This window comes from Salvelinus alpinus, chromosome 22 (assembly GCF_045679555.1).
Source record: "Salvelinus alpinus chromosome 22, SLU_Salpinus.1, whole genome shotgun sequence".
NCBI classification, from domain to species: Eukaryota; Metazoa; Chordata; class Actinopteri; order Salmoniformes; family Salmonidae; genus Salvelinus; species Salvelinus alpinus.
This window is the reverse complement of record NC_092107.1, coordinates 19,101,932-19,125,104: the sequence shown is the minus strand read 5'-3', so window position 1 is coordinate 19,125,104 and position 23,173 is coordinate 19,101,932. Positions and strand designations below refer to the sequence as shown.

General features: G+C 42.8%; 2 protein-coding genes across 3 annotated transcripts; one reads left to right on the top strand and one right to left on the bottom strand.

Annotated features, from left to right (window-relative positions):
* Positions 1-1,617: 1,617 nt before the first annotated feature.
* Positions 1,618-4,466, top strand: LOC139549192 (uncharacterized). The gene is made up of 3 exons (XM_071359387.1): positions 1,618-2,231; positions 2,405-2,663; positions 2,779-4,466. Exons 1-3 carry the CDS (start codon positions 1,679-1,681, stop codon positions 2,891-2,893), a joined length of 927 nt encoding a protein of 308 aa, XP_071215488.1. The 5' UTR covers positions 1,618-1,678; the 3' UTR covers positions 2,894-4,466.
* A 4,818-nt stretch (positions 4,467-9,284) lies between these two features.
* Positions 9,285-18,407, bottom strand: LOC139549191 (guanylate cyclase soluble subunit beta-2-like). Of its 2 annotated transcripts, none has more exons than XM_071359384.1 (16): positions 18,162-18,407; positions 17,808-17,881; positions 17,442-17,536; positions 16,852-17,012; positions 16,562-16,661; positions 16,184-16,410; positions 15,775-15,874; positions 15,517-15,620; positions 13,688-13,904; positions 13,097-13,417; positions 12,155-12,303; positions 11,833-11,979; positions 11,321-11,475; positions 10,811-11,028; positions 10,365-10,496; positions 9,285-10,108 (listed from the first exon to the last, which is right to left on the bottom strand). In XM_071359384.1, the coding sequence occupies exons 1-16, from the start codon at positions 18,252-18,254 to the stop codon at positions 9,930-9,932; spliced, it is 2,472 nt and encodes an 823-aa protein (XP_071215485.1). In that variant the 5' UTR covers positions 18,255-18,407; the 3' UTR covers positions 9,285-9,929. The 2 variants fall into 2 exon arrangements, with proteins under 2 accessions (XP_071215485.1, XP_071215487.1); XM_071359386.1 differs by having other exon boundaries at positions 10,820-11,028.
* Positions 18,408-23,173: the final 4,766 nt, after the last annotated feature.

The window sequence follows — 23,173 nt, the reverse complement described above, 5'->3', positions numbered from 1 at the left end:
ACTGAGCGAGCTCAAAAAAGTGTCAAGGTCCTTGTAAACCCCCCAAAATTGTCAAGGGAAGCCAGCGTCACTCCTATCAAAAAGCATTGAGAGCACTAGCATACATCGTTGACAGAAACAACTTGAATTCTTGTGTCTCATTGTGTTGTTGTTGTCCTCCGGTGGCTAGCTAGCTACCTAAAGTTGGCCCTTTCCTAAATTAACCACGGATGAAGATAGATATTTGGTTTTACTTAATTCTCCGTACTGATCAATGATTATAAAGGCGATTCTGATCCAGCCATTAATTCATACATTTTAGTGCCCCTGGCCTGAGAGGATGGAAGTTCAATATGTAGCTAGTAGAATGCTAATGTCTGTTACATGCAATATGGTTTGTGGACTGAACCGGACAGAGGCTGCTATCCGGTTTTGTGAATTTATTCTGCCACTGTGTCTTCGTATCGTCTCGGGCCTTTAGGCCTATACATCACGGTCGCAAGGCATATGAATGAACAGGTTGTAGAGCAAACAACGCAATTATCACACCAAATAGGTTGTAATATGGCTTTTTTTTCTGGCTCCCTAGTGATTTCACCCACGCACAGCTACTGTCTCTCACCTGTTAATGGCTGGGACCATGCAATTAAAGATCCGTGCACTTTTCTCACATTGGATGAGAAAATAGCAAATATACTGAACAAAAAATATAAACGCAACATGCAACAATTCCAACAATTTTACTGAGTTACATATTTTACTGAGTTACATATTTTACTGAGTTAATATAAGGAAATCAGTCAATTGAAATAAATAAATTAGACCAAAGGAGGCCGAAATGCAAAAATAATATAATTAATTTAGTCAATGCTCATAAGAATACAAAAAAGGAAAGTGCAAGGTGCTGATTTAAAAAAAAATGATAAACTGAGTATACTTTCGGCCTTATGCCTTCTTGAAGTCATGTAACAGATAGTTAATTAGAGCCTGGCGAATAGGAAGTCAACGCATAGGAATATATAAAAGAGCATAAAAAATTTAAAAGTCACACGTCGTATATAATAGGGAAGAGACAACAGTCTGGGCTACATAGCAATATCAGAAGCAATAGATATAACGTACTTGGGTAGCCTAAAAAGGTCGGGGGGCGACTTTTTAGACTATTCATGAACGTGAGTGATAACCGTGTATTTTTTGTTTCATATTTATTATCACAATGGGACCCAACCAAACTTTGACAACCAACCTGTTGTGAGCGATATCACATGAGCATGTGTCTACTTTGCTGTGCACGTGCTGCAATGTGTAAACGTGTAATGTTTCGTTTGGTTCTGGTGACTGCAGTCTCTCTGGTAACAGGTAAAAGAACCTGATGTCATCCGACCTAAACCCATCAAAACCTATAGTAGCCTAATAGAACCTTCTCGTCCATTTAAGACACCTTTTTATTGAGGCGTTTCAATCAATAAAAGAGAGCAACTATAACGTGTCTGCAGGTTGTTTTGCCACCCTAGATTAATAGTTGCTATTTGTTGACAGAGCGAATTAATATTTTAGGTGTTGTGGGTGGTGGGAAGGATATAAACATAATTTGCCCCAGGGTACAATTGTAATCTGCCTCATGATCAGATTCACACAATGGTCTAGCCTACGTTTAATTCAAGACAACAGGTTATTATAGTTTACCTGCTTTGCTGAAATGTTCGGACCAAGGATTTCACCTCCTTGTCCATTGTTCATTCCGCAGCATGCTTTTCCTGAAACACGACACCCCGCGCCAATTAATAAAACATTGCAGATGGCTGATCACCCGAGCCCTTTCGGCTGTATATGTGGTGAAAGGCGACATAATCGTCTTTGCACAAGATCTAGATTGAGATTGAGAGACTCAGACAGAGACTGGCAGAGAGCTAGTACAGGCAGCATGTTAAAACCGCAGCAAAGCGAGCTCCTCTTGCACGAGTCGCGGTTGTATGGGAAGCCGTGGTTCTGGCAGCGGAATTCCAGCACCATGGAGAGCAGCCGGAGCCTCGCGCGGGTGATCATGGAAATGAGCAACGAAATCAAGAAGCTCGAGACCGAGAACAGTGTGCTAAGGGGGGAAATCGGTCAGCCGACGATTGGGACTGAGCAAGGGGAACCGAATCCGTATTCACCGGCAGGACAGCCCAGGACCGGGGCTGAGGACAACCCATCCCACATGAACCTGAGACGAAATTCGTCCGCGCCCGCACTCGAGCGGCAATACAAGGGTAAAGTCGCACTATTAGGCTATTATGTTGTAACGGCATTTTTTTTCGTTTTTAGCAGCAAGATAAAGCAAATAATTGTAATATATCAACATTGTTTGAAATTATGCTATTTAATAAAGATGGGCCTAGTTTGAACAAGATAATCTGATCAATTTGGTTTATTGATTTCACAGAGAACATTGTAATGACTGTCCGGAGATACTCAATCGCCTCCAACATGCCAAGTGTGATCAGGAAGAGTGAGAGCGAAGATAGGGTGTCGAAGAATAGAGAGGTTGCGAAAGGAAGTAACTCAAGTTGGGGTCGACTTCACGAGGAAGTCCACGGAAGGGCCCCATCCGTCTTCGGGAATTCCACGCGAGACGAGTTCAGCACCACTGCAAAGAAGTTAACCAACAGGTTATTTCTCCAAGAATATGTGCACAAAAACAGGTGAGTGGCCCAGTGGGCCTTCTCATCCAACCTCACCAGAACTTTTAGATAACCTAATTTAAAACTAAATGTAGAATATCGCTTAGGTTGCTATTAATTCCCTCTTATTTTGCAGGACCAAAGTAAAGACGGTCACATTTCTTCTGCCCGTGGATAACATCTACACCAACCGACCAGTTCTGGCCAACCATCTGACAGATGTGGATGCGATTGCGGAGACGGATTCGTAAAGTGAAGATGGATGGCGACAGGTGGCGGGACAATATTTAATCTATAGCCCATCATTATGTGAAGAGCAGGGAGTTAGGCCTACATAAATGGGCCTGTCACACAAACAGTATCTAAGGCAGAGTGTCAGCTACATGGTTTTTTAGGTCAGCCAGAAGATTGATTTTATCGCACCTGACCCGAACTCCACACACGGAGACTCCGGTTACAGGTGTCGTTTCCATACGGCGGAGGTGATCCAACGCCCGGTCATCAGTGATGAGCCGCCAGCCCTCCCTCTGTTGCAACACAAACACAACACTCCCTCCGCGGATCAGATGTCCGGCCCTGCAGCCCATCGTGTCAATCGGAACCTTGAGAACGCTGCAGGTGACGATCGTTTTAGTGACAGTGTGGTCTCTTTTTTTCAGAACAATGGGTATGCAGCCTCTTGGTGAATTTCAGGGTCATCACTTGTCTTTCTTAACTATGTAATGTAGGGTGGCTTTGAGAAAAAAATCTATTGGCCTATCAATATTTTGCATTGGGTCAAGACAGAGAGAACACAAATTCATTAGAACCAGGGTGTTCGTTATTACAGATTTTATTTTATTCTCTCAAAATTAATATTGTCCCTTCTTTTCCTTGGTATTCATGTACAGTAAATGAAGTAAATTAATTCCCAGTGCAAGTTATTGTATCTGCTTTGCTTCTGCTGAAATGTAAAGTAGACCTATATCATACAGTATATCATTTGTAAATAGTCAATAAGTACTTACTTATTTTGTCTAACTTTAAATATCATTTTGTCTTTATTAAATATTTCAGTCTTATTATAAATGTTAAGGTTTGTTCATTACTTTTCTAGATATAATATTTACACACATGATTGACTTTTTCATAATATAATCTTATTGCTTGGGTATTTTAATATTTTAGCCTTAAACATAGTCTTCAACCGTTTAAAAAAACATTAATAGGAGGCTACATTTATTTTTTAACGCATTAAAACTTCATAGACAATATAATATTGGCACAGGACTGTCAAATACCTCATCAGGAAATACAAATTATATGTATGTAATTGGACAACCGTAGTATGTCTATTACTCATATATATATATATATATACAGTACGAGTCAAAAGTTTGGACACACCTACTCATTCAAAGGTTTTCTTTATTTTTACTATTTTCTACACGGTATAATAATAATGAAGACATCAAACTATGACATTACACATATGGAATCATGTAGTAACCAAAAAAGTGTTAAACAAATCAAAATAGATTTTAGATTCTTCAAAGTATCCACCCTTTGCCTTGATGACAGCTTTGCACACTCTTTGTTATTTAAATACTTATTTTCTGTGCATTTTAGTATTTTTTAAAAATGTTGCCAAATCAGCTACTTCTAATTGAAGTATTTTCAAATAACGTCCTATAAATAGGGGCTCCCGAGTGGATTTGCATGGATTTGAATATTTGTGTATTTTAATATTTTTCAAATACATGTCATGTGTATTTCCAGTATTTCCATATTCATTCCAATATTCAACTATTTGTATTGAAAACTAAAATAAATTATAAAATACTCACTTTGAAATGTCTTTGAAAGTAATTGAAATGCCTTAAATATTATTTGAACACAGGTCTGGTATACGTTCACCCTGCGGTCTGGTAGCTCTGGTCCCATCACACAACGACAACGAGTTACCTCTGCACACTATTTTTTATTTTTTATTTCACCTTTATTTAACCAGGTAGGCCAGTTGAGAACAAGTTCTCATTTACAACTGCGACCTGGCCAAGATAAAGCAAAGCAGTGCGACACAAACAACAACACAGAGTTACACGTGGGATAAACAAACGTACAGTAAATAACACAATAGAAAAATCTGTATACAGTGTGTGCAAATGAAGTAAGGAGGTAAGGCAATAAATAGGCCAATAGTGGCAAAGTCATTACAATTGAGCAATTTACACTGGAGTGATATATGTGCAGATGAGGATGTGCAAGTAGAAATACTGGTGTGCAAAAGATCAGAAAAACAAATATGGGGATGAGGTAGGTAGTTGGTTGGATGGGCTATTTACAGATGGGCTGTGTGCAGCTGCAGCGATCGGTAAACTGCTTTGACAGCTGATGCTTAACGTTAGTGAGGGAGATGTAAGTCTCCAACTTCAGTGATTTTTGCAATTCGTTCCAGTCATTGGCAGCAGAGAACTGGAAGGAAAGGCGTCCAAAGTAGGTGTTGGCTTTGGGGATGACCAGTGAAATATACCTGCTGGGGCACGTGCTACCGGTGGATGACCTGGAGGCGACGAATATGTAGCGAGGACCAGCCAACGAGAGCATACAGGTAGCAATGGTGGGTAGTATATGGGGCTTTGGTGACAAAATGGATGGCACTGTGATAGACTGCATCCAATTTGCTGAGTAGAGTGTTGGAGGCTAAATGACATCGCCGAAGTCAAGGATCGGTAGGATGGTCAGTTTTACGAGGGTATGTTTGGCAGCATGAGTGAAGGAGGCTTTGTTTGCGAAATAGCAAGCCAATTCTAGATTTAACTTTTGATTGGAGATGCTTAATGTGAGTCTGGAAGGAGAGTTTACAGTCTAGCCAGACACCTAGGTATTTATAGTTGTCCACATATTCTAAGTCAGAACTGTCCAGAGTAGTGATGCTAGACGGGCGGGCGGGTGCGGGCAGCGATCGGTTGAAGATCATGCATTTAGTTTTACTAGCATTTAAGAGCAGTTGGAGGCCACGGAAGGAGAGTAATATGGCGTTGAAGCTCGTTTGGAGGTTTGTTAACACAGTGTCCAAAGAAGGGCCAGATGTATACAGAATGGTGTCGTCTGCGTAGAGGTGGATCAAAGAATCACCTGCAGCAAGAGCGACATCATTGATATATACAGAGAAAAGAGTAGTCCTGAGAATTTAACCCTGTGGCACCCCCACAGGACCTCCGATTTGACACACTGAACTCTATCTGAGAAGTAGTTAGTGAACCAGGCGAGGCAGTCATTAGAGAAACCAAGGCTGTTGAGTCTGCCGATAAGAATACGGTGATTGACAGAGTCGAAGGCCTTGGCCAGGTCGATGAAGATTGGCTGCACAGTACTGTCTTTTATCAATGGCGGTTATGATATTGTTTAGGACCTTGAGTGTGGCTGAGGTGCACCCGTGACCAGCTCGGAAACCAGATTGCATAGCGTAGAAGGTACGGTGGGATTCAAAATGGACGGTGATCTGTTTGTTCACTTGGCTTTCGAAGACTTTAGAAAGGCAGGGCAGGATGGACATATCTGTAACAGTTTGGGTCAAGAGTGTCTCCCCCTTTGAAGAGGGGGATGACTGCGGCCACCTTCCAATCTTTAGGAATCTCAGACGATACGAAAGAGAGGTTGAGCAGACTAGTAACAGGGGTTGCAACAATGGCGGTGGATCATTTTAGGAAGAGAGGGTGCAGATTGTGTAGCCCAGCTCATTTGTAGGGATCCAGATTTTGCAGCTCTTTCAGAACATCAGCTGTCTGGATTTGGGTGAAGGAGAAGCGGGGGGGGGGCAGTTGCTGCGGGGGGTGCAGAGCTGTTGGCAGGGGTTGGGGTAGCCAGGTGGAAAACATGGCCAGCCATAGAGAAATGCTTATTGAAATTCTCGATTATCATGGATTTATCGGTGGTAACAGTGTTTTCTAATCTCAGTGCAGTGGGCAGCTGGGAGGAGGTACTCTTATTCTCCATGGACTTTACAGTGTCCCAAAACTTTTTGGAATTAGTGCTGCATGATGCACATTTGTTTGAAAAAGCTGCCTTTGCTTTCCTAACTGACTGTGTGTATTGGCTCTTGACTTCCCTGAAAAGTTACATTTCGCGGGGGACTAATCGAAGCTAGTGCAGTACACCACAGGGTGTTTTTGTGCTGGTCAAAGGCAGTCAAGTCTGGGTGAACCAAGGGCTATATCTGTTCTTAGTTCTACATTTTTTTAAAGGGGCATGCTTATTTAAGATGGTGAGGAAAGCACTTTTAAAGAACAATCAGGCATCCTCTACTGACGGGATGAGGTCAATATCCTTCCAGGATACCCAGGCCAGGTCGATTAGAAAGGCCTGCTCGCAGAAGTGTTTTAGGGAGCGTTTGACAGTGATGAGGGGTGGTCTTTTGACCGCGGACCCATAACGGACACACGCAATGAGGCAGTGATCGCTGAGATCCTGGTTGAAAACAGCAGAGGTGTAATGAGAAAACAGGTTGGTCATGATAATATCTATGAGGGTGCCCATGTTTACGGATTTGGGGTTGTACCTGGTAGGTTCCTTGATAATTTGTGTGAGATTGGGGGCATCTAGTTTAGATTGTAGGACGGCCGGGGGGTTAAGCATATCCCAATTTAGGTCAACTAGCAGTATGAACTCTGACGATAGATGGGGGGGCAATCAATTCACATGTCAATCAAATTTATTTATAAAGCCCTTCTTACATCAGCTGATGTCACATATGGTGTCCAGGGCACAGCTGGGAGCTGTGGGGGGTCTATAACAAGCGGCAACAGTGAGGGACTTATTTCTGGAGAGACGGATCTTTAAAAGTAGAAGCTTGAACTGTTTGGGCATAGACCTGGATAGTATGACAGAACTCTGCAGGCTATCTCTACAGTAGATTGCATTTCCGCCCCCTTCAGCAGTTCTGTCTTGACGTAAAATGTTGTAATTGGGGATGGAAATTTCTGAATTTTTGGTGGCCTTCCTAAGCCAGGATTCAGACATGGCTAGGACATCAGGGTTGGCGGAGTGTGCTAAAGCAGTGAATAAAGCAAACTTAGGGAGGAGGCTCCTGATGTTAACATGCATGAATCCAAGGCTTTTACGGTTGCAGAAGTCAACAAATGAGAGCGCTTGGGGACACACAGGGCCTGAGTTAACATCTACATCACCAGAGGAACAGAGGAGGACTGGGATGAGGGTACGGCTAAAGGCTATAAGAACTGGCCGTCTAGTGCTTTGGGAACAGAGAATAAAAGGAGCAGATTGCTGGGCGTGGTAGAATAGATTCAGGGCATAGTGTACAGACAAGGGTATGGTAGGGTGCGAGTACAGTGGGGGGTAAACCTAGGCACTGAGTGACAATGGTTTCATCTCTGGAGGCGCCAGTTAAGCTAGGTGCGGTCTCCTCTTGTGTGGGGGGTGAGACAAGGGGGCTATCTGAGGCATGTTGAGCAGGACTAGGGGCTCCGCAGTAAAATAAAACAATGAGAGCTGCCCTAAACAACAGTATACACGGCATATTGACATTAGAGAGAGGCATAAAGCAATCACAGGTGTTGATTGGGAGAGCTAAGACAACAACGGGTGAGACAACAATGGGTAAACAGCTATGACAACAACAACGGGTAAATGGCGATGAATAGGCAAAGAGGGTCAGTTAGCTACACACAGGGCCTGAGTTCGAGAATGGGGCCGACAGATAAACAAAATGAAGTATCGTGTTAATGAACAGTCCAGCAGACATCAGCTGTGTAGCCGAGCGATCATAGGGTCCAATGAGCAGCAAAGATGAAACAGGGAGCCATTCAGTAGTAGATTCCTACGCAAGGCGAGCGGGAGACACGGCGTTCAGGAAGCTAGCAGGTCGGGGCTAGCAGATAGATCAAAACCAACATCCACGACACAGAGGCCGGTTGAGAGCACATCGGCCGAATTACGTCAGCAGACCAGTCGTGGTGGATCGGCGGGGCTTCGTGTCGACAAAGGGTCCAGGCCAATTGGCAAGAGAGGTATTGTAGTTGGTGTACTTTGTTTGTTAGCCGGGACATGGGCCTAGCTCAAGACCAACTCGAGGCTAGCTGGGGCATGCTTCTGGACAAGGGCGTTAGCCACAATAGCCACTCGGTAGCAACTAGCTAGCTGCGAAGATCCGGTGTAATAGTCCAGAGCTTGCGGCAGGAATCCGGTGATGTAGTGGCAAAAAAGCAGTCCGATATGCTCAGGGCTGATATCGTGCTGTGCAGACTGGCAGGTATTATCCAGGCTATCCGGGCTAAAGCGGCTGGAGTCCGAGCTAAAGATAAAGACCGCTAGCAGTGGCTAACAATGACTAAAAAGCTAGTCGCTTATTAACTTGCTAGCTGCTGATGGAGGTTCCAGTTATAAGGTCTAACAACTAGCAGATCCGTACCACATTGGGTAAGGCGGGTTGCAAGAAGGTATATTTAATTTGAAAAAATGGAAAAAAGAGATTGAAATATAATGAAATGTATACCAAAAAAAAGAATTAAAAAGACAATATTTACAATGGACGGAAACAAACACGTCTTACTGCTCCGCCATCTTGGTTCATAGTGCCCTGGATCAGAGGTACTAGACTGGTTACAGTTGACTTCTATATATCACATAGATAGCAGTGCTCCGGGGGAGAGATCACATTTAATGAAACATTAGCAAGATGACCATAGACACTGTAATTTCAATATTCATAAAACACCGTAGTCACAGAGTATAGGCTCATCAGCAGAGAGAGTCCAATTTAATTGAATGTCCTATATTCCAGCAGTTATGATCCAATTGAATGGGTGGGTCACTTAAGCTCAGTTTATACCTGGTGCTAACATGCGTCCTTTGCCTGATCTTGTCCACATTCGAATTGTGCCCACTTTTTTAGACAGGTGTAGACGATTAGAATATGTATTGTGATCTGATGTTCCTGACAACCTCTGGAGGTAGTTAGGGATGCATTGTGTATGAATATCTTAGGTGGATCTGGACAGTAAAACGTATTAAATCATCATTATCCCTCCCTCTAAAATCATTGACAGTTGGCACCATTGACTTATCAACATGTGTCTTAAATTATTGTATTGCATACCGGGAGGGACCAGGAAATCTGGTCACAAGGACAAGAGGCACATTTTAATATGTGTCTCTTATCATGTGTAGATGCAACAGCTAAAATGTGGGCACAATCAGAATGATGACAAGATCAGGATCAAGGACGTATGTGTTAGCACCAGGTATAAACGGGGCTACAGTGACTAGTCTGGATAGTACTACAACAGCTCAGAGGACCACACAGAAACTGGTCCGGATGTGTTTGGTGGAAGGAAGAGCCTCAGCCTCTATGGGAGTGGGACTCTGGGACAAGGTTGCTCTGGTCAGCTGGTGGTCTGCGTTGGGGAGACCTCCCTCCACTGTGTCACTGTGGAGACTGCCGTAGCTCTCTGAGTCCCGAGGTTTTCCTGTGAAACACACACACCTCCCGAGAGTCACCACTGCAGGCTTGAGTGGAAGGCAATGGAGGTAACGAATAGGAGAAATTTAAAATAAATGGAGGAGCAGTCTTTTACCTGTGACTTAAAGATCATCTTAGAATAAGATAAAGAATGCAAGATACTAAGAATATAATACTTAAATAAAATGTACATATTAAAGGATATCATTCAATAAAAAGAAAGAAAGAACGAATGATCGGATAAAAGAAAGAGGAGGAGGCACCTTTGAGGCTCTTGGCTCTGGCTTGTGGCTGGGGGTCAGTGAGTTGGACTGAGGGCGGCGGGTCGGTCAGGTTGTCTCCATACTCCATGGGCACTGCAGGATTCCTGTCCTCACTCTGCACCCTCTGGATGGCTGTGGGATTATAGAGTACAACAAAGAGGTCTAGCTTTAGAGTGAGGCATTAACAATATAGCACAGCCATGAGAGGGACCCTAGAATGGGATTAGTGTTTGTCTCTGTGGTGATTATGGCTAAATGCGCCATAAATATATCGGGGAACAGAAAACCTGTTGAGATAATGCACACTGAGGCTGAGCTACCTCAAAGAATTAGACACACAATTAAGGTGCAACAAGGTGAGACACACATCTAAGAAATTTCCTCAGGTGTACTGTATATTTATAAAGGTGTGTATTTTTAGTAGTTGAGTAGTTGAGAGGGAGAACCTTGTTTACCCGGTCTGTACAGGGCTGCCTCTGTGTTGCAGTCCCGTGCCGACTGTACAGACGCACGTCCCGAGTCGGCCTCCTTAACTGAACGGCCCATGAGCTCGTGCTCCGTGACGGTCAGGTTCCCTTCCAGGAAGTAGGTGGACATCCTGCCCTTCCCCTTCACATCGATCTCCCCTCGCTCCTGGAACATGAAGCCCTTGTCTTTCAGAACCCTGGAGGAGGAAGACATATAAAAACAAAGCCTGCATCCCAAATGGAACCCTTTTCCTTATATAGTGCACTACTTTTGAACAGAGCCCTATGGGCTCAACCAACCAAGCACTCAATTAATAAATCAATAAATCAATCCATCATCCAACCAACTAACCAACCAATCATCAAGCACTTTTGACAACAGTTGATGTAAAAAGGGCTTTCTAAATAAAATTGCTGGCTTTCTTGATCGATTGCTTGATTGATTTCATTCCCTGCAGTTCAGTCATGTGACATGAGCTGAGGTCTTACAGGTGAACACTGGGGCTGAGGTGGATCTTGTTGGGGAGGCCGTGGCTCTCCATGCGAGACGCCGTGTTTACTGTGTCTCCGAACAGGCAGTACCGCGGCATCTTCTCCCCCACCACACCAGCTAGAACCGGCCCGCTGTGTACACCCACCCGGATCTACAGCAGAGAGGTATTGTTAGTTTTTTTAAATATATTTTGTGGGATATTTCTACTTTATTGAGACAGAAATAGGTGGAAATGAGCATTGAGTAGTGGAAGGATTCGTATCCACACTGGGGGACTTCTACCTTTATGTGCTGCTGGCAGCTGCGTTACCCACTAGACCAGTCTCAGACACGGAGAGAGGTATTGTATTGTGATAATAAACTATCAGGAGAACTGAGAAAGATCAGCTCAAAAAAGAAAGACAGGGGCAGGGAAATACAACCCTTTGGATTTGGATCAATGATGTTACAAAAATATAGGGGAAAGTCAATCCAGCATTCCAACACACCAGCCATCTGTGGGTCTCACCTGGATAGGCCCCCCTGTGATGGGGTTGATGACCTCCCGAGCTGCTATGATCATGCCCAGGGCAAAGTTGGCCACCCTCTCAGCATGGCTGGACACCGGGATGGGCACGCCACCTACCACCATGTAGGCATCACCTATGGTCTCCACCTGATGCAGACACAACCACAGGCAGATTGATATCGATGAGTTAAGTACTGGAATGGCTATCCCAGGCTGCCTGGTCTAGATGGATGAATAGATGGATATGTCGAATAATTCGCAAGATGTTTAAATGATGAATGATAAATGTTTAGCCTATCTGACAAATGTAATGTTTTGTTACCTTGTAAACTGTGTGTACTGTGGTGAGCCGGTCGAACTTGAGGTACATGGAGTTGAGCATGTTGACGATCTGGATGGGCTCACACTCCGAGCAGATGTCGGTGAAGGTGACCACATCACTGAAGAGGATGGTGCACTCCTTGAACTCTCCTTTAGAGCAAACATAACCACAACTGACCATATGGGCATTTCCATAAATATACCACTGTTTCAGTCCTTTAACAATGTCGAGAACAATAGTGAAAATGAGTTATTCTGCTTAATACTTATCCACGTGTAGCTGGGCCTGTTGATTCATATCAATCAATTATGTGTGTGCGCATGTGTGTGTGCTGTTCATGCATGAGAGTTTGTCTGTTTGTATCTCTGTATGTCTGTCTGTCATTCTGGCTGTCTGTGTCCGTCTGTCTGCGCCTATGTTTGTTTGTCTGTCTGTCTGTGGTCTGTGCTTCAAAGACAGATGTGTCTGGGAGCCGCTGGCTGTGTCGTGGTGCTGTTTCAATCTGTAATTCATGCCGTCATTAAATATGTAATACACTGCAGCAAGGCAGGGAAATATCCTTCAAACCCCCCCCCCCCAATTCCACTCTGTACATCTCTACTGTCTGTTGTGTGTCAGAGCAAGGGAGGCATAGGCTACTGTGTACAGGTATTGGCAAAGGGGTTTTTGGCCCTACTAGGACATTTCACACACCACCAATCCTCTCACCAATTATTTTCTTTTCACTCCTCTTTTTTACTCTCATCTTCTCTACTTTCTTCCCTTCTCTCCTTTCCTCACCTTTTCTCCCCTACTCTCCTCTCCTCTCCCCACATCTCCTCTCCACTTCTTCCCTCCCCCCACCCCACCCCTCCTTTCCTCTTCTCTCCTCAACTCGCTTCTCTGCACCTTTCCTCTCCTCTATTCTACTCTCCCCATCTCTCCTCTCCCTGTGTCATTCACCTGCTTCCACTCTCTTCCCCTCCTTCAGCTGGTTGGCCACATGTTTGGGCAGCATGGCGTACAGCAGGTTCTCCGTCTTGGTCCTCTCCTCCTCCAGATGCTGGGACAGGTGTCGGAGCTCCTCCTTCTTCCTCTCTAGCTGGTTGGAGAGCTCCATCTCGGCCAGCCGCTGCTGGTTGAGCAGGATGAGGTCCCGTGTGACGTCGTGAGGGGCGATGTCAGAGATGTGCATGCTCCGCTCCTCCAGCTCGTGGAGGCTTCGCAGCAAAGGGGAGGCCTGGTACAGCATGCACTGCAGAGACTCCATCCACAACATCTGACCTGGGAACAGGGGAGTAAGGGGTGGAGATAAAGAGAGTGAATGGGGGGAAATTAAATGGAGGGGGGATGTCTGTGTTTCTGTTAAATGGTTATGGTGGGATAGGTTGCATAAGTGGCATGACTCAATTACAAATAAAGCATTCATGTATTTCTTCCTTCCTTCTATTATCCATCCATGCATTCATCCGTTCATCCATCCATTTTTTCATTACTTAATCCGCTCATTCATCCGCTCATTCATTAATTCATCTGTTCGTTCATTAATTCCACCTCTGAGCTCCAGCATGGGTCTATCCCTCCAGGCCTCGGGCATCATGTCCCGTCGCGTCTGCAGGACAAAGTGGCTGTTGATGAACTTCCTGATGCTGGAGATGGTGAAGGTGACCTCGGGGTGGACGATACTGAAGTACTGGTCCAGGTGAATGCTCATGGTCTGCAGCCCGGGGACGATCTTCTGGACGTTCACCCCTGCCTGTCTCACCATCAGCTGCAGGGGTCGGACCAGGGAGCAGAGATTCAGGCTGGGTCCCAAATGTCACCATACTCCCTATATACTGCAGTGCACTACATTTAACAAGGGTCAATAGGGCTCTGGTCAAAAGCAGTGCACTTCAGCAGCCTTACTCCAGGTATTAAGATTACAATTCATATCTACATAAAGGGCCCGTTTCTGGACACATATTAAGCTCAGTCCTGGACTAAGAAGCACTTCTAATTGAGATTCCCCATTGAGAATGCTTTTTAGCCCATGACTAGGCCTAATCTGTGTCCGGGAAACCATCCCAGTGATTATCTGGCATTACTAAACAACGCTGTAAAAAGTGGGACGGCACTGTTGTTCATCTGAAGTGCTTTTTCTGATTGACATGATCCAAAATTGCGCTTTGGTTCGTTCAACCTGTTCTATTCCATTTGTATGAATCAAATAAAGAATTTGACAGATCATCTGATGTTTTTAATTGAATGAAACCTTATAAATTGCTTTCAACACCACATAGCGTTGGGTGCAATGTAGCAGTGGCAGCCTATCAGAAGAGCTGGAGGCATGGCCTACTGGGGGCGTGGCTTTCAGTTTGTTATTTTTGGCCACCTGTGAGAGTGAATGTCATTCCAAGTCGTGTTTTTTTTTTTTTTATGATTATATGTTCACTGCCAGCACTGAATCTTAAAGGGAAATTAAAAAAAAAAAATGTGCTTCATATTCATCATCTCCAGCACCACCCCAACATCAACATATGTGAAAATGGCGCATTTCTATGTTTTGTAGTTAAAAAGATAGAAGGTAAGTGTTTCCAATGACATCATCAACCAATTAGTAGGCAATAAGTAGGCAATGCCTCCCCATGATTGGTTAAAATCCCATGATGCACACCGATGACGTTATTGGACACACTCAACTTCCTATATCTTTTTTCACTACAAAATATAAAATCGTGCCGTTTTCACGATGATGATGAATATGAAGTTGAACAATTTTGACATTTCTCTTTCTATGATATCTATGTAAGTACTGTGACTCTAAAGAGCCTGGAAAGGTTTCAATTGATGAGACGGTCACCATTTGGTTACAATATTGGTAACCAGTTCATGTGAAATTCTTACGGAAAGAAAGTGTTTTGGAGTCATTATTTCATGTTATGGAACCAACTTAATATCTTGATTAACAGGAAACGGATTTAATTGTAACCCAATTGAAGACATTTGGATAGGTAACTCCAAAGTGAAAAATCAACTTGGTACAACATAAAAAAATGGGTTGTAGCCATTTAGTTTGTATTGATGTTATCTATTCTGCTTAAACCAATGGGGAAAAATTTGCAACAGTTGGCATTGAATGATATATTTGGTTTCAACAAATGTCGTTTGTTGCAAATTAATTATTGCAAATTAATTATTTAAAAATCATACAATGTGATTTTCTGGATTTTTGTTTTAGATTCCGTCTCTCACAGTTGAAGTGTACCTATGATAAAAATTACAGACCTCTACATGCTTTGTAAGTAGGAAAACCTGCAAAATCGGCAGTGTATCAAATACTTGTTCTCCCCACTGTATATATATATATATACGTATATATCTGGGAGATAATACTTTTGTACCTCCTTGTCGAACACTATATGGAAGGGAAAGGCATTGCAAAATGTCTTCAGGTCGATGCAAAGGTTCTTCGGGTAGACTGGCTCAAATCCTCTCAAGAGTTTGCCTATGATTGAAGTAAACATCTATTAATGATAGTAAGGACATCAAGATTAGAGATGTCAAGACAAGCAAGATGGAATAGACGGGCTTTATCGATATCTGAGGCGGACTGAGCCAATCCATTAGAAAAGGAATGATAAGAGATGTTTGGGCTTTACCCTTCCCAAGCTGGACCAGCCCCCTCACAGTCTCCCAGTGGTTCCTACACATGGAAAATCCCCGAGATTGGAGTTTCCTCTGCAATGATTTCTGTATGTCCTGATAGATGGGGCGAGGGACACATTGGAGGAAATTTGTGTTATGGTTAAATTGCATAAAAAAGGTTAACTTTTAAACCATATGGAAAATTGGCTGTGTTGGGTTGGGGTATTGAGATAGTTTTGGTACAATTCTTTGGAGATCCTCAGAGATGGCATCTGCTTGTTTCTGTAGCCTATGTATGCATCGCAAATAGCACCCTATTACTTAGCCCTGGTCAAAAGTGGTGTACTATCAAGAGAATAGGGTGCCATTTAGGATGCAAGCCAATGATTTGTGGGTCATCTACTGTCCTGACCCGGATTTTACCTCCTTGTTTGGGTTCCAGTGCATTGCGTTGCGCCTGGGGCCTCTGGGCAAACATGGCGTCTGTGAGAGCGTGTTACTGCACATTACATTCGAAAATGTCGGTTTCTGAGTGACGAGGAATACTACATGCTCCTTCTTTCCTGTCCTCTCTACTTCCTCTATTTGGTTGACGATTTCCATCGTTATCTCGCTGTTGAAGAAGTCTTTTGCTACAGCTTCAATGATACCTGTGGAAATGGGAAACAGTCGTTTCACTTTTACGCACAAAGCCCCTACTTTTACGCACGCTAAAATCTCACGATATTGAGTGTATTAAGTTGTTTAACACATTTGTTCTTAACGTCAATAATTTAATCTATCAGCATTCAGCATAATTACCGGGTACAATTTGGCATAGGCCTTGGCGGTCGGAGTAATAGTGAAGAAACATCGTGCCGTCACCGTTCCTCTCCGCTCGAAATGACGGCGCGTTCATCTCCTGCAAGCATATTTCCAAATCATTTGACACCGTTTTTTTCTGTCCAAAATATGACGTGTGTCCATTGTCCACTATTTATAGATCGATTATCATATATAAACCTATATCAATAGAGTAGGCTATTGATTTCTTATATAATATAGGCCTTGACCGAATCATTTGAACCCCCCCCCACACACACACATTATACCTTGTAAGAAAGGGCGAGGTAGCTGTGCAGTGCATCCAGATTCTCGATAAACTCGAACAGGTTCCCTCCCAGAGTCCGTAACATGTGGTCGTATCCAGATCGTTTACAAAAGTCAAAAAAGTATTCCCCAAATTGTCTCAACACCACCTCTGGTTTAACATCTTCGAACAGAAAATAAAGTAGGCCTAATGAATATATAGGTTAATACCAACATGTACGCCTTTACGTAAAACATCACATAAAACACATTTTGTTCTATCATGTAATATTCATAATATGTACTTGTATCATCATCTTGAGTCGTGTATTTTGCCTGTCAGCAACAGAGTTTCGATTCCATTTCAAATCAAGCCATGCAGTGCAAGAAATTCACTATTCTAAAATGAATCCAATTTTTTTTGTAGCTATTTCTCAATCCATGACTTGAATTATAATTCATGATCTGGAAGTGACCGTGATTGGCATGGACATTTAGGCTTTTATAACACCTCTCAGAATATATATTAGCTCCGGTGCAGATCGTTACTGGTCCAGAGCTACATTGATATGATGTCGCAGGTTATTCATCAAATAGTGATAAGTTAGCCTACCCAGTAGCTTGCAGGCCGCAGCCACCAGTTGCATGGTGATGTCGTCTTTGTACACTTCATATGTCAAGAATGTATCTTGAACCCCGGCCTCATCTCTGCATATAATTATGATGTTGATGATGATGACGATGAGCTCATTTCAGCAGGTTACACATACCATTGATGACCAATAAACAGAAAGCAGTGAATGAATCCATCAATTAGCTAGCATATAGGTTCACGCTGAGGGGCCGGGCTCAATGCTAGCCTTTAACGCCACCTTCTGGAATTACGCAACATATTATTACAATTAATCAATTATCAAGAGATATTCATGTTGTCTAATATGATGTTAGTGAGTCCACTGTTAATTAATAACATTGTTACCTGAGCTTCATCCATGTCTCCTCGCCAAACTTGTCAACAACCAGCGACTTCAAACAGGTGTTGATAAATCCATACTGCAGAGAGAGCATTGCAAATTTAGCAGCATTTTTTATTTTGATGCCATTCATAAAATATAGGCTATATTTATATATGTAAGAGTGACATAGCCTATTGAATCGTCCATGTAGCCTAATAAGCCTAATGAGTAGGCCTACAGGCTGTATACACATTGAGTCATAATTTTCGATCAGTTCAGTCCAGTGACCTATACAACATATGCTTGCCTATACTGTAACATATCAGTTTAGACTATCTATCACTATGAGTTCATTTATGGGTCGACACACAACTTACCATCTCTTTTGGTTTGAATTCTGCCGACACTTTGTTTAAAAACCTTAATTCCCAATGTATCCTTGCACGAACACGACCCCAAGTTGACCACATACTCTAACGCACAACATTATCTCCGTCGACAGCCTGCCTGAATATATTTAATTAAAGTGATATGCCTAGGCCTATATCCTGTATATACACAAAAGCTTCAGCTCCTTATTCCGTCACTTCTGCCGCTGCGCATCGAACAGTGACTGAAGAAAGCCGTTCACCCATCTCCAGCTGTTGGCGAGAGCGTTGGTGCGCGGTGCGGTACAGATGAGCGTCAAAGGCGCTGTTCAGGCGATAGATGTGCTGAGCTCAACTCCGTACACGCAGGGGCATCTAGGTGCAGAAATTCTAATTCGCATTAGGCTACCAATGTGACGTTCAACAAATGGTTTAGATTTAATATTTGAAATAAAACGACTAATTTATTTATTTAGTAGGGAGAACATTATTAATGAACATTTCTGTAAATGTGCTGGATTTAGCCAGTTGTCCCTAGGCAGATAGATGAAAACATTTAGCGTCACAAACTTTTCACACAAAAAAAGCAGGAATAATTACAATAACAACTAATAATTGTAAAAAAATAAAAAATAAATACAAACAACCAAATACACTGAACAAAAATATAAAACAAAACATGCAAAAATGTCAAAGGTTTTACTGAGTTACAGTTCATATAAGGAAATCAGTCAATTGAAATAAATAAATTAGGCCCTAATCTATGGATTTCACATGACTGTGAATACACATATGCACTGTTCACAGATACCTTAAAAAAGGTAGGGGCATGGATCAGAATACCATTCATTATCTGGGGGGACCACCATTTGCCTCATGCAGCCTGACACATCTCTTTTGCATAGAGTTGATCAGGCTGTTGATTGTGGCCTCTGGAATGTTGTCCCAATCCTCTTCAATGGCTGCGCGAAGTTGCTGGATATTGGCGGGAACTGGAACAGACTGTGGAAATCGTCAATCCAGAGCATCCCAAACAGGCTCAATGGTTGACATGTCTGGTGAGTATGCAGGCCATGGGGTTGTGCATTATCTTGCTGAAACATGAGGTGATGCCGGCAGATGAATGGCACGACAATGGTCCTCAGGATCTTGTCACGGTATCTCTGTGCATTCAAATTGCCATCGATAAAATGGAATTTGAATTCGTTGTCCGTAGCTTATGCCTGCCCATACCATAACCCCACCACAACCATGGGGCACTCTGTTCACAACGTTAACATCAGCAAACTGCCCGCCCACACGACACCATACAAGTTGTATGCCATCTGCCTGGTACAGTTGAAACAGGGATGAATCCTTGAAGAGCACCCTTCTCCAACGTGCCAGTGGTCATCGAAAGTGAGCATTTGCCCACTTTAGTTGGTTACAACGCCAAACTGCAGTCAGGTCAAGACCCTGGTGAGGACAATAAGCACGCAGATAACTTTCTCTGAGACGGTTTCTGACAGTTTGTGCAGAAATTCTTTGGTTGTGCAAACCCACAGTTTCATCAGCTGGTGAGTAGAAGCCGGATGTCCTGGGCTGGCGTGGTTACACGTGGTCTGCGGTTGTGATGCCGGTTGGACGCACTGCCAAATTCTCTAAAACGAAGTTGGAGGAAGCTTATGGAAGATAAATTAACATTCAATTCTCTGGCAACAGCTCTGGTTAACATTCTTGCAGTCAGCATGCCAATTGTATGCTCCCTCAAAACTTGAGACATCTGTTGCATTTTGTTTTGTGACAAAACTGCACATTTTAGAGTGGCCTGCTGATTGCCCCCAGCACAAGGTGCACCTGTGTAATGCTGTTTAATAAGCTTCTTCATATGCCACACCTGTCATGCTCACAAACAGCGTAGTACAAGCAGCTTAAAAAAAAGTTCATAAGTTACTTTTATTGAAAAGTTAAATAGGCATATGTTCACACCAATGTTGTTGTCAGAAAATCATATCGGTGTACAAAGGGCCCCGGTTTCATGGTTGAGTGCCATTTCAATATAATACGCAATATCAATTGACTATTATTAGATGAATCTACATGATCCCACCTTCCCCCACCTTCCCACACACACACACACACACAACAGCAAAATAATGTGTTTTAAACTGTATATATTTCCACACTATGAGATTGGAATAAATCTGTGCAATTGTTAAATTATGATAATGCCCTTTTATTGTAAGAGCTGTTTGAAAAGACCACCTGAAATTTCAGCCTGTTTTGGTGGGATGGAATTTTGGCCTGCCTGGTGACATCACCAGGCCGTAAATTTGTTAATAGAGAGATGAAAGAGATTTCCAAACCTCTCCATCAGCTAGTAGCCAGTTTTCAGTAGCTAGTAGCCAGTTTTCCCCTACCTACTCAGACCACTCCCTGACAGTCCTAAATTCTTGCTTGAGAAATTACTCTTGCTAAGAAGCTATTTTGTTTGTTTTGATTTAAAATGGTCAAAAATAATCTCAGTAAGGTACTCAATTGGGGTAGCAATTTATGATAACTCTGCGTAATAAAGCATTTATAATGGATTAGTAAATATTGTATTTACTAATCATTACTCCATTCATAAGATGTTTAATATAGGTCCGTATAAACTATTTATTAATCATTAGTTAAGTCTTTTTGCGTGGACTCATCTAAAGTGTGGGCTATTTATACTTTAGAAATGTTTTGAGTGACCAGTGTATTTTTTAACAAAAGGATGGACATGCCATTGGCAGACATTCCAGCAGTAGGCCTGATGCTCCTTAAAGGTCTCACAATATCGTAGAACATATAAATCTTAAAAGAATAAGCACACGACACAGGATGTTAAAGGAAATATACTGAACAAAAATATAAACGTAACATGCAACAATTTCAACGATTTTAATCCGTTTTAGTTGATGTAAGTGTCCCGGGCTGCTAGCTCGTCTTTAATCACCTCCACAATACAGACATCAAGAGCTGTCTGTATTGTGGAGCTACGGGACATTTCTTAACTACCTGCTCATTAAAAGACCAGGCTCATCAGTTGGTACGAGTAGACTGGTGAGCCGTACGGGGAGTTTTCAATCTCGCACTACTCGTAACCCTATCTATGCTACCCTGTTGTGCGAAGGCCAGTCCAAATCCATCTGGGTGCTCATTGACTCTGGGGCCACTACCCTGGTGTCGGAGCTGGGTATCTCGACTCAACCCCTTTCCATCCGGATAGACGTCAGAGCGCTGGATGGACGCTCTATCGGCAGTCACCCACAATACGGTTCATATCCACCTGCGAGTGTCAGAAAACCACAGTGAGTCTATGCAGTTTCTGCTCCTGGAGTCTCCTCATTTACCCATGGTTGTGGGGTTTTCATGTCTTTGTGGTTTAATCTGTGCTTAAAATTCACTGTTCGATTGTGAGACCTTACAGATAACTGTATGTGTGGGGTACAGAGATGGGGTAGCCATTCAAAAATTATGTTAACCACTATTATCGAACACAAAATAACTCCATGCAACGTATTATGTGATTTGTTAAGCACATTTTATTCCTGAACTTATTTAGGCTTGCCATGACAAAGGTGTTGAATACTTATTGACTCAAGACATTTCAGCTTCTCATTTTTTATTACAAACAAACAAAATTCCACTTTGACATGTGTAGATTAGTGGCACAAAATCTCAATTTAATCAATTTTAAATTCAGGCTGTAACACAACAAAATGTGGAAAAAGTCAAGCAAATACTTTCTGAAGGCGCTGTAGGTTAAGCCTCTCACTAAATAGTAGAATGCAGTTCACTCAAATGTATTGCCCCGTTGGAAAATCTAAATGGACTGCTTTGAAATGTGAATCACATTTTTATTTGGCGTACCCCCGGCGGGGAAATAGCGGATGTAGATGATGTCGCCATAGTCTCTAGGACATGAAGGAACGTCGACTGATTGATGTTGTTTTTTTCTCGTCTGAGTAGCCTCGTTTCACTGCCCCAAAAATCTAATTAAACCGTCCAGTGTTCAGCGAAATAACAACACAAAGTCAAATACAGGTAGTCTGGTCAAATAATTAACATCCAATCACATTAACCGTTACTCTATCGCGGGAAACTTTCACTTTTGCGCAGACATTTAGAAACGAAAGTCACATTTTTTAAGACGACTTAAGAAATAATAAGACATGTATAAAAGCAACAGATACCATTAATAAGAAGGGGCTAGAAGCGTCTTATACAGTGGGGAGAACAAGTATTTGATACACTGACGATTTTGCAGGTTTTCCTACTTACAAAGCATGTAGAGGTCTGTAATTGTTATCATAGGTACACTTCAACTGTGAGAGACGGAATCTAAAACACAAATCCAGAAAATCACATTTTATGATTTTTAAGTAATTAATTTGCATTTTATTGCATGACATAAGTATTTGATCACCTACCAACCAGTAAGAATTCCGGCTCTCACAGACCTGTTCGTTTTTCTTTAAGAAGCCCTCCTGTTCTCCACTCATTACCTGTATTAACTGCACCTGTTTGAACTCGTTACCTGTATAAAAGACATCTGTCCACACACTCAATCAAACAGACTCCAACCTCTCCACAATGGCCAAGACCAGAGATCTGTGTAAGGACATCAGGGATAAAATTGTAGACCTGCACAAGGCTGGGATGGGCTACAGGACAATAGGCAAGCAGCTTGGTGAGAAGGCAACAACTGTTGGCGCAATTATTAGAAAATGGAAGAAGTTCAAGATGACGGTCAATCACCCTCGGTCTGGGGCGCCATGCAAGATCTCACCTCGTGGGGCATCAATGATCATGAGGAAGGTGAGGGATCAGCCCAGAACTACACGGCAGGACCTGGTCAATGACCTGAAGAGAGCTGGGAACACAGTCTCAAAGAAAACCATTAGTAACACACTACGCCGTCATGGATTAAAATCCTGCAGCGCACGCAAGGTCCCCCTGCTCAAGCCAGCGCATGTCCATGCCCGTCTGAAGTTTGCCAATGACCATCTGGA